Source organism: Vicia villosa, linkage group LG1 (assembly GCF_029867415.1).
Source record: "Vicia villosa cultivar HV-30 ecotype Madison, WI linkage group LG1, Vvil1.0, whole genome shotgun sequence".
NCBI lineage: Eukaryota > Viridiplantae > Streptophyta > Magnoliopsida > Fabales > Fabaceae > Vicia > Vicia villosa.
In genome coordinates, this window is record NC_081180.1 from 201,996,889 (window position 1) to 202,008,316 (window position 11,428).

The following is an 11,428-nucleotide window of genomic DNA, read 5'->3' on the forward strand; positions in this document are numbered from 1 at the left end:
TATAACTGCTATTCTTTCCGTACTCTTTAAAACAAGATTACAAGTTACAAGAATAACAAATAACCCTCTCACCCTAAATTAGGATTTGCAGTATACAATAATGAGAGACTAGTATGCTATTTGTAATAAAACCTAACATACTAAACTAATGGGTTTTTTCACAAATACTCATTACAAGTCAATTTAGGGTACAAGCTAACTTAAACAATTGGATATAACAAAAATACCCAATTCAAAATACTAACAATCTTAGCATTTTAACACCCACATACTAGAACATACTTCGACTACAATATGTAGGTCTTCGACATAATCTCCATTGAACCAAAAGCTACCCTTCGACACACTAGAGTTTGATCCAACTATGACTGAAAAATTAGTTAATCTCTAGCTTGATTAATCTATATATCTTTTGTTAATTTTTTAATTATAATAGCAGAAGCAGTAAGGAGGAGCAGTATGGACAGTTCATGATGATAATGATGATAATGTTGACGAGCAGTATGGATAATTCATGATGACAACGTCGATGATGACCATGTTGATGAGACTAATGATTAAGAGATGAACTTATAATGACAAATATCTGAAAATAATATGTTGTATTGTGTTATGATAATTATTGTCTCTAGTTAAAACAATTTTATTGTATTTTTTTTACAAATACTTAAAGTATTTTATCTTGTTTTCTTTTGATTAATTCTTTGATGAGTATTTAGTGAGACTCTATATTTTGTTTTTTTTGTTGTATTGTGTATTTAAAATATTTAGTATATTGTGTTATTTTGTTAAATTCAGTATGTAAAATGTGTAATGTACATAATTTTTTTATTTAAAAAATATGTTCATTGTTTAAAAGATTTTTCTTAAAAATCAAAATAATAGTGACTGTGATTTAGTGACTCCAATAATATTCAATTTAGCATTTCAATGACATTTTTTATCAACAAAATCAATTATAAAATGAGTCGCTAACACAACCTCAAATTCAATCACCAAATATCAGTTGCTAATTTTGTCAATATAAGTTAGAAACTAATACTTTTTCAACTGAAACATGATAATCTCTTTATCGTTTGTTAATTTTTTTACAATCACTAAATTAGTAACTAAAGTTGAGACTTCTAGTAGTGTAACATGGATAGAGCATAATAGTTTTTCAAAAGAAAAAACACATGTAAAGTTTTCATTTCTATCTTTTTTTTCTTTTCTTTTAATTTTTTCCTAGGTAATCTTCAAGGACTCAATCACGCCATTTCTCATGATAAAAAAACTCATTTTGATTTTTTCTATTGAAATTCTCTAATTATTTGACACAAATCTATAATTGGTTGATCACATATACCCCACTACGCAGATTAATCAAAGCTTTTCCTCTACAGATGTGTGAAATGAATGAATGCATGAATATTACATTACATCCTTAAGAAGTGAATGTTTAACAAATATGACCCTTTGGTTGATGAATAGAACATACAAAGAGTCAAGAATGCCACCAATTAAAAAGAGTGGCAATCCCTATGAGCCATGACTATGAACCTCAACTAGATAGTGCACAATTCTCATTCTATCAACAATTCAAAAGAGTTACAATCCTATTAAGAAATGAAAAACATAAGAATTTATCTCATTTAGTCTAACGGTTTACAATCGACTGCACTATGAAGTTAGCGGTAAAGGCTCCAATTTGAAAACATAACTTGTAGTACAAGAAACATATTTATCTCCACTAACTTAAGCCATGAAGTTCAATGAACCTCTTCAACTACTTTCATGATTTTGATTTTCATTCGTAGAGGATGATGTATTTACATTATCTGATTCTTTAGAATTTGAATACTCTGTCTTTCTTCTAAATCCAAACTTTTTCGGAAAAATGCTCCAACTTTTCTTTGTTTTATTTAATTTCTGAAGCTCTTTTCTAATACCTGAACATTCCTTCTCCAACTCCAAAAGACGTTCCCTCACATTTTCCGTTCTCTCTGCAGAATCCGGTTGACAAGTCTTGGGTAAACCAAGATTTCCACTAGAATTTTGCGAGTTTTCAAGGTTTTCTGAAACAAAAAACCAACCGGATATCGATGTTCGAAGTCGAAGCTGCTCGAAAAAAAGGACTTGAACAATTACTCTTAGAGGTAATCTTTCATTTTGTGCTGCATGTGAGCTTGCTTCCAATGATAGTTTTTGACAATTCATGAGTCTGCATAGTTGCTCCCTTTCAGAGTCTCTAAGCCATGTATGTGCCTGCCGATATTGTAAGAATCAGTTAAACTCAACATAAAAACCTAATATGATATCAGAGCTTATCGATTATTGATCTGAGTAGAAAAAAAAGGCTATGCAAAATTATCTAACCTTAAGGTATACATCTATTGCATGGTATATGCCATCATCAAGGGGCCTAGCATAATCAGGAACAGCCACAGCAAGTGCCTGAAATTTAGACAAGTTCAGATTAGTATCTGAAGCGACTTCGGCGAGATATCCATCTACCAAGGAAGCGACCATTGTCATCGGTGTCAACGTATCAACGCCAGATATCAATGCACCAACTTCAGTTATACAAGGAGAAGCTGCCACCGACGCGGGCTGGTAAATAGACATAAAATGATCAAGAATCCTCTGAATACAATCGATATCATATAGTGTCTCGACCGAGTATCCCATATTCGGAATTAGTAGATCCACAAGTGAAGCTTGGTCTAGTTGAGCTCCAACTCTTTTCTCTAAATTCTCTTTACATGATGGACTAGCATGTAATATCATGGCGGTTCGAAGTAGCCGAAGGAGATGTTTAGAAGATGTGACACCTCTCTTATTAGGAAGCAACTCAACAATCTCTTCTAGTAAACCTCTTTGATCAGCTTCTGTAGTTGTAGGAATTGTTGCATGGCTTGTATCCTTGAAACTTGATTGTCTATTCATTAATGGAAGAAACCGTCTAAGATAATATATAAGAGATGCAGCAACAGTTTCAGATTTCATTCCATTGGATTCAATAGCTAAAATCAATCTTTTATACAATGGTAAACTCAAATAAGACACATCATAGTACCACCAATTATCACCAACATTTTGCCGCTTACTACTCTCCAAAGAAACCTCATTCAAAACCTCATTTTGTTCGTCTTGATTACGACCGGTCTGAGGCCAATTAAGCAATTCTGGATCGGAACACGCCTTCATTGCCAAGGAATCAATGCATCTCGAAACAATATGGAGGTCTTCTGCAAAGTTTTGCACTTCCTCGCATGTTTCGAGAGCTTTAATTGAATCGGGCCAATTGCTAAAAACTTCATTGAGAAAGGATTCTGTGTATCCTATAAGATTATTTTCGCCGTAGTTTTCGGTCATTTGGAGATACTCTGCTGCACATCTTAGACTAACTACATTCAATGATGTGATTTCGAGTTTTACGCCGTAGCAAAACTTTGTTATTAGCTCAAAAGTTTTTGCTCCACCAGGAACATCATGAAGGTGTAAAACACAATCATCATTTGATGATTCTGCAATCAATTTCTTTAGTAGTCCACTTCTAGAAAGCAATGGAAACTGCATCAAAATCATGATTTAATAAATAAAAAATTGAAAAAAAATTATTTTTGAAACAACAAGTTTATATGCAATAAAAGTACCTTATGGAGGAGAAACGAAATTTCACCAACTTCAATGGTAACATCACTTGGAAGTCCTGTTGTACAAACCCTTAATGCAAAACAAGATTAATGTCAATTATTATCCAATAAATAAGAAAATTTGTAATTGAAAAGAATATGAAATGAGATTCAAAAGGTTATATTTGGTATAAGAACATCAACATGATGCAACAACAACATGAAGAACAAAACACACATAATGTTAATGTGATATGTGATATGTTATGTATAAGATAAGGATCCATATATGCTGACCATGTTTGGCCTTCACGACGAAAAGCTTCAGGTTTTGATCCGAGTTTCATGAATGCCATTACATGAATATTTATTTATTTATTTGGAGATTATTTTGTTGAAGATTGGTTGAAGAAATCACAGGTTTTGAAATGAGAGGAGAAAAGAGAAAGAGAAAGATGGAAGTGAATTATGTGACATGCTCCACACATTCACAACTGATGACTCAAACAACGACAAAACCGGTTATGTGTATTTTCTATGTCAATTTTATTATTATTATTATTATTATTATTATTATTATTATTATTATTATTATTATTATTAGACGTCTACCCGTGCATCGCACGGAGAAGTTATATTTAATTAATAATAAATGTAAAATCTGCATAAAAGTAATCTATAAATTTAATAGATATATTACCTAAAATTTAATAGAAATAAAAGAGAGTAAAATAAATATAAAAATAGAATAAAAATAATAAGTGAGTAATGTTTGAGTTTAAGGTAAATGATATAAATGTAATATTGATAGTGAAAGTTTGATTAAAAAAAAGAAATAGATCAGTAATAGTTATTTTAAATTTTGAAACACTTCTTTGTAAACGACATTTAATGTGTTATTTGTATCTTGACCCTCATTCATATTTATCAATAACTTCAAAATGATCCTTGATGTAACTCTTGAAATCGCAACATATAATTGTCCATGTGAGAAAACAGATTGTGGAAGATAAACTCCAACATGCTTCAAAGATTGTCCTTGACTTTTATTAATAGTCATTGCAAATGAAATGACTAAATGGAATTGTCTCCGTTGAAATTTAAAAGGAATTCTTGGATCAGAAGGTGTCAATAACAACCTAGGTATATAAACCTTATTACCAATATTTCTTCCCGATAGAATCCTTCCTTCAAGAGCATATTTTCCCATTTTTGTGATGATAAGTCGAGTTCCATTGCATAACCCATAAGATTGACCTATATTTCTCAATAACATTACAGGTACTCCAACCTTGAGTTTCAACTCGTGATTTGGAAGGCCAGATGCATTAATCAGTGTTTAAAAATTCAGGTGTGTGTACATCATTAGGCACATTTATATTTGGTTTCGCCAAGTATGGAGTGTCAAAACTTAGATATATTTTTAACTAAGTGGGAATCAATGATAACATGTAGTCATTAATGTTATCAACAATATCATTTTTTGGGGCTAGTATAGCTCTGTCTTGAAAAAAAGTTGGATCATTCATGTTATCCAAAAATGATGGATAAATGCTATGAACAATAGATGAAATAGAATCAATTGAACTTTTGATGAGTAAATCATTTGGAATTTCAAGTGTGATATCGTCATCACCTTGTTCTCCAATTGTTCCATCACCAATCCCTAACACCCAATCTGAAAACAATTTTCTTTGTCTAACATCAACATCATGACTCCCAGTAAGTAGCCTCATATTTGTATGCAACGTCAGGATTTCACAATAATTCCAAAGATATGAGGAGTTAATGGTAGCATGGACCACATCTTGTTTTGTTGCTTTAAGAATAACTGGTAGAATTTGTCTGAAGTCTCCTCCAAAAACAATAACCTTTCCTCCAAAAGGAAATTTAAATTCCCATTATTACAAAAGCGAAGAACATCTCTGAAAGTTCTATCAACAGCTTCAAAATAATGCTTATGGAGCATTGGTGCTTCATCCCATATAATGAGTTTTGTTTTTGGTATCAATTGTGCCAAAGGGGTATTTTGATCAATACCGCAAGTGGAATACTCATCAATGTCTAGGGGTATAGAGAATCTTGAATGGATTGTTCTTCCTCCAGGAATAAGCAAAGCAGCAATTCCACTCGATGCCACTGTTAACACAATATCTCCTTTAGATCTTAATGCTGCTGACATAGCCCTCCAAATGTAAGTTTTTCCAGTACCACCATACCCATATAGGAAAAAATGCCTGGTTTATTATCTTCAACTCGTGCCATAATTTTGTCATATACTATTCTCTGTTCAATAGTCATAGTTGACATCAATTGAGTATGTCCTATAGCCAAAAATTTTCTATCATAATTTAACTCATCATAAATGAGTCTATTTTGGCTTTCAGATGTAAGAGATGCATCTATTTGAGGTATTGTGGAAAAATCACTTAAACTTCTATTATTGCTTTGTGAAAATGATTGGAGATCTTGTAATACTAAATTTTTTATGTCATCATCTGATAATTCCAAATCTGCCATAATAATTAAATAAATTTAGCAGCATACGCTGATTAGATAAAAAGTGTATATTAACCAACTTAGTCTTTCATGTAAAAAATTAGAATATATATTCTATATAGAATTACCTGGAAATTGAAGAATGAGTCTTTGCCTATGCAAGATGTCATCACCTAAATACTGCCATGTTTTGTGCCAAACATCTTCTGGTCTGGATAGTTGTTTTTAAATTAAAAGGGTTGCAAATAATTTTCGCAAAAAAGTACATGTACCCCAATTGCTGAACTCTATAATGACATCTATGTATTCTTTATCATCATGTAGTAAACCCATAGCAAAACATGCGTCTTTAAATTTATCATATAACACGTTGTTTACTGTCTTGATTTCCTGGTAACTTCGAGGACCTTTGACATAATTAAGCAAAGTTCTCAAATAATATCTTTCACCCAATCCAGGTGGTGCAAAGTGAACTCTACCAATTGTGAAACCTTTTTTACAGGGAGACCATTGTTTTTCATAATCTTTCCAAACAAATTTCAAAAAAAATTGATTGTATGTAAGATTTCTTCCTTCTCGTATTTTTTATTTAGTTATTAAAACATTAAAAAAATTATTTATCAATTAAATTATAGGCAATTAATTAATTAAGTGAATTAATTGTAACATTTACCTTGCATCGATATAATGGGTGAATCATCTAAAAAAAATACTATGGTGATCAATGAATGCTTTTGAGAGTTTATTTTTCTTTATGATATATTTTCCAGGACCTAATTTTAATGTAGGTCCTCTTGAGTTATTGGTGGAAGCAGACATTTGAATGTAAATTATGTTACTTAAAAAGGTTTAAATTAATTAAAATAAAAATATAACAATAATTAAATCATAAAGAATATAAAATGAATAAATTATCTGGTTAGGGTTGAAACATGCCAGTGGTTTATGTTTTATTTTTTATTAAATTAATTAATTGATTATTTATGATGAAGTGGTGAGTGGGTGGGTGGTTTATGTTTTATTTTTTATTAATGATTGAATTTTGGATTTAATTAATTAATTAATTAATTATTTATGATAATTTTGGTGGGAAAGTTTTGGAGGGAAGAAGTTGTAAGATTATAATTTAGTATGATGATGATGATTATCATTATCATTATTATTATTATTATTATTATTATTATTATTATTATCATTTTTATCATTATTATTATTATGAGAAAATGAATGGTGCACTGACAATGTAAATTATTTTTACACGGTCAACCAATGACAACCATGTAATCCGCATAGTCAGACTGTAATTTTTAAAACACTTATATAATATGGCACTATAAAATATTCTAATTGGATGAATGTGTAATAATTCTTTACGCTGATAGTGCACTACCATTAAACTCTATTATTATTATTATTATTATTATTATTATTATTATTATTATTATTATTATTATTATTATTATTATTATTATTATTTAGTCTTAGCAAAAATAAGTGCTGGATTAAATGGTAGATAAATTAAAAATAGAGCATTTTAGAAAAAAAAATTAAAATAACCATGTTTTAAAAAAAATATAATTTGGGAAAATTTATCAAAGTGTCTAGGTTTGGTAAGGCACCCAGGTGCATGAGCCACCTGGGATGGCGCCTACCCTTAAAAATATAGTGAATGCGCCATCTAGGATGGCGCCAATGTTGTGCCCTTTTTAGGGTTGTCATCTCAAATGGCGCCTATGTATTAGGGTTTACACGTAGGAGTCATTTGAGATGACTCCTATGTGTAAGGGCTTTTTCTACAAAAATACCCCATTCCCCTTCATTTCGCACACAATTTACTCTCCCATTCTTCAATTTTCTCTCTGATTTTTTCATCATGTTCGATTTGTCGATTTTTAAGAGAGATGGGCATTTTGCATTCTCATCTATGAAGCCCCCTAATTATGTTATTTAATGTATATGTTGTCGATGTAGTGTTATTTATGTTTATGTTGATTCTGTGTTGCTTGTGTGGTTATGAGTGTTGTAATAAATATGTTTCGCCATTAAATAAAGTAAAGTTCATTGCTTCAAAATATTTTACAAAGTTGTTACACAATAGTTGGTGGAGGGCATACAATTAAACATGCGTTGAGGTTGTTCCACGACTAGGAAATTTGTTTTTATTGTGCCCTAGCTGACGACAAATGCTACACTTTCCATTTTGTCATGAACATCCATTTCAGTTCGAATATGAGTACTGTTAGGGCGACCCTTTTTCTTTCGTCGCATCATATCTTTATGCCAAACTACTTCCACATCATACTTAGGCCAGTGATCCTCCTTTGCTACCACTGGAAATACGACATTGTATACGTCGAGCAAGGTGTCTGTCTTGTAAATTGGAGATAGTAGTTGTAACACCCTACTAAACCCCGCGGAAATTAATTAAATAAATCAGAGTAACATGCACAAGGGCGTCACAATTCATAATAAAATAAACATCATCGGTCATCTGTCATGCATTTATTGAAGAAACATCTTAACATAACTCATAAACAAATATCTCATGCTTACACAGCGGAATAAATCATCAAACCAATATCACATCATCAATGCCTTAATCCTCAAAATAAATTAAACAAAACAGAGTTATTATCAAAACTTAAGACATCACGTTCCCCAGTGTTACATCTATCAGAGCATGACACTTGACACTAATCTAAACAAAGGCTTATGAGCTAATCCTCACCAAGTCGGAAGCCGCTACCTCAATCTGAAAATAACAATATGTAAGGGTGAGTCTCATCTCAATTAACAAATATTATTGCATCATAAATAATAACACGTCATAGTCATATCATTCACCCAATTGTATCATATTCAGACAATTTCAACAAAATACACACATCTAGCACATCATCATATCATAACACTGAAACGCATTCAATCATGTTATGAAAATCATGCATATGTAATGAGTGACACTATGCATGTGGTACCAAACTTCATCAATGGGGGTAACCCACCGACCGATCCAACATCATCAAGATACGGCCCTGCCAGCATAGATTCCACACAATGGGAACCATGCCCTTCACTGATCCAACACATCATCATAGATGCAGCCTCAACAAATGATTATGAATTAATGCAAACATATATAACATACTTATACCATTGTCATCATCATCATCATCATCATCATCATAAAGTATGTTTAAATATATTAGCATCATTCAAACATCATCAAATTATCATCATCACACCATTCATAAGTCATCACATGAATATTACTTCAAACATAGCATGTACTTTACATATCTCATCACATATATGTATAATACATCATTCATCAAGAAATAAATCATGTTTCAAAACAATTATAGATACGCCTCATTTCATCATTTATACACATAAGTTATCTCATGAGGTCCACCGTGTTTGAAACAACACTAAAAACAGACCTACGGTCCAAAAGATACATCATTTTCAAGTTCGGACAATTTTCTACACAGCAAGGTTCGCTCAGCGACGCAAGGCAGAAACGATTTCCTTCAGACCTCCGCTCAGCGGACCTCTAGCGATGTTAGACAGAAACTAACCAGGTCAGGTCCTCCGCTCAGCGGATCCCCCTCTGCTTAGCGGACCTGCGATTTTACCAAATCTCAGATCTGCGACAGACCCTACGATTTCACACCCTTTCACCCAAAAATGATTCCAGACATCATATACAGGCATACAAACATCATACATTCATTCATACACCACAAAACATCATTTAAACTCATTATTAACCAAATATTTCACACAATTTTCATCAATTCAATCCAGTTTATAACATCCTAACCTAACAATCTCAATCAATTGACTCAAACGACATCCCTAATCGATATTATCATCTAAAAACACGATAATAGGTGCTAACCGAAGAGTCCCCCCTTACCTTAGCCAAATTCTTGATCTTTGGTCTCTTCCTCTTTGTCCCTCCTTCACGTTCTTCGTGTTCCAAACCTTCAATCTTTCACGTTCTATTCTTTTCCCAATTTTCCTTCTTGTTTTATGAAAAATAACTTTAATTAGAAAAGGCTCTTTTACTAACTCACACCCCCTTCCTTGCTAACAGCATACATTGGCCCAATGCCTTAAACCTTTTATTTTCTAATTTTATTTTCCATGAATCAATATAATTCTAATATTAATTAAATTTTCAATTTAAATTAAAATTAAAATCATACGGGTGTTACAGTAGTGACAATGCTTCTCGATGCGTATATGCACATGCTGCTAGGACATGTGAGTAATGCATACGAAATGCTTGAAACTTTCCACAGTCGCACCAATAATCATCTAGTAAAACCCTAAACTGTTGTCTCGGTAATCCTTCATTGTGGTCAATTATTTCTTTAACACTGAAGGTGCGGGTGAATCGATCGAAAGCAGTAACATGATGACTGTTAGCCTTTATTGATTTTTCTTTAAAAAATTTCATGCACCTCTCGCTGAACAGTTATCCCAATTCTCTAACAGCACTCCACCTCATACCTCTTGTTGAGAATAACGAAGCCATCCTAAATTAGGTTGCTTCCACCAGTGCAGTAATAGGAAGGTTTCAAATGCTCTTAAAAAACCATTCATGGATTCCACAAGATTTGTTGTCATGTGGCCCCATCGTACGCCGTTGTCATAAGCCCTAGTCCATTTCTCCCTGGCAAGGTTATCAATCCAGCTTCCCGCATCCGGATTTGACAATACAATTTCACTCCGATAGTGTTGGAATGTAGGTTGAGTTAACGCATATCTTGCATTGACTAGTGTCTTCCGAAGGTGCCTATCCTTAATCTCTCGCATGAAATTATGGGAAATATGGCGAATACAATATACATGTGTTGATGATGGGTGTTGCCATCCGTTAGCTTGGGTTGTTGTAAGTGTTGCACCCCAAAATTTGCCCTCTTTATTTGAGCTATAAGTTAATGATGACGTTTATTTCGTCATTCGCATTGCATTCTCTAAGCGTGTAGCGCCTTCCTTCTCGGGAGCGTTATTTCATACACATTCATACATGCATCATGCATTAATCATATCATATCTGTCTCTTTCTGCAGGAAAGTTATCCAGATTCAAATGCTCCCCAGAGAGCAATATTCTCCTAGTCATTACAGGCGCTTATCCTGATGTTTTGAATCAGAAGAGGATTGTTCTACTTATTTTCTGACATAGCTCAGATCAGTTCAAAGACATTCCTATTCCCGATGCCCCCAGATCGGTGGAAGATATTTGTTCCTATCCTGATATCCAGCTCAATTGAAGGAACCGCCTCCGGATCTCCCAAGATC

General features: G+C 32.8%; 1 protein-coding gene and 1 pseudogene across 1 annotated transcript; both read right to left on the reverse strand.

Moving 5' to 3' along the window:
* Positions 1 to 1,674: 1,674 nt before the first annotated feature.
* LOC131621770 (BTB/POZ domain-containing protein At5g03250-like) lies at positions 1,675 to 3,535 on the reverse strand. Its single transcript, XM_058892817.1, has 2 exons — positions 2,356 to 3,535; positions 1,675 to 2,244 (listed from the first exon to the last, which is right to left on the reverse strand). The coding sequence occupies exons 1-2, from the start codon at positions 3,352 to 3,354 to the stop codon at positions 1,762 to 1,764; spliced, it is 1,482 nt and encodes a 493-aa protein (XP_058748800.1). The 5' UTR covers positions 3,355 to 3,535; the 3' UTR covers positions 1,675 to 1,761.
* A 929-nt stretch (positions 3,536 to 4,464) lies between these two features.
* Positions 4,465 to 5,583, reverse strand: LOC131593181 (uncharacterized; annotated as a pseudogene).
* Positions 5,584 to 11,428: the final 5,845 nt, after the last annotated feature.

Bases quoted from the DNA above. Each gene is read 5' to 3' on its own strand.
- LOC131621770 (XM_058892817.1), bottom strand. From the start codon at position 3,354: ATGACCGAAAACTACGGCGAAAATAATCTTATAGGATACACAGAATCC. The intron at 2,245-2,355 runs GTTAGATAATTT...CAATATCGGCAG, and splicing joins CAATAGATGTATACCTTAAG to GCACATACATGGCTTAGAGA.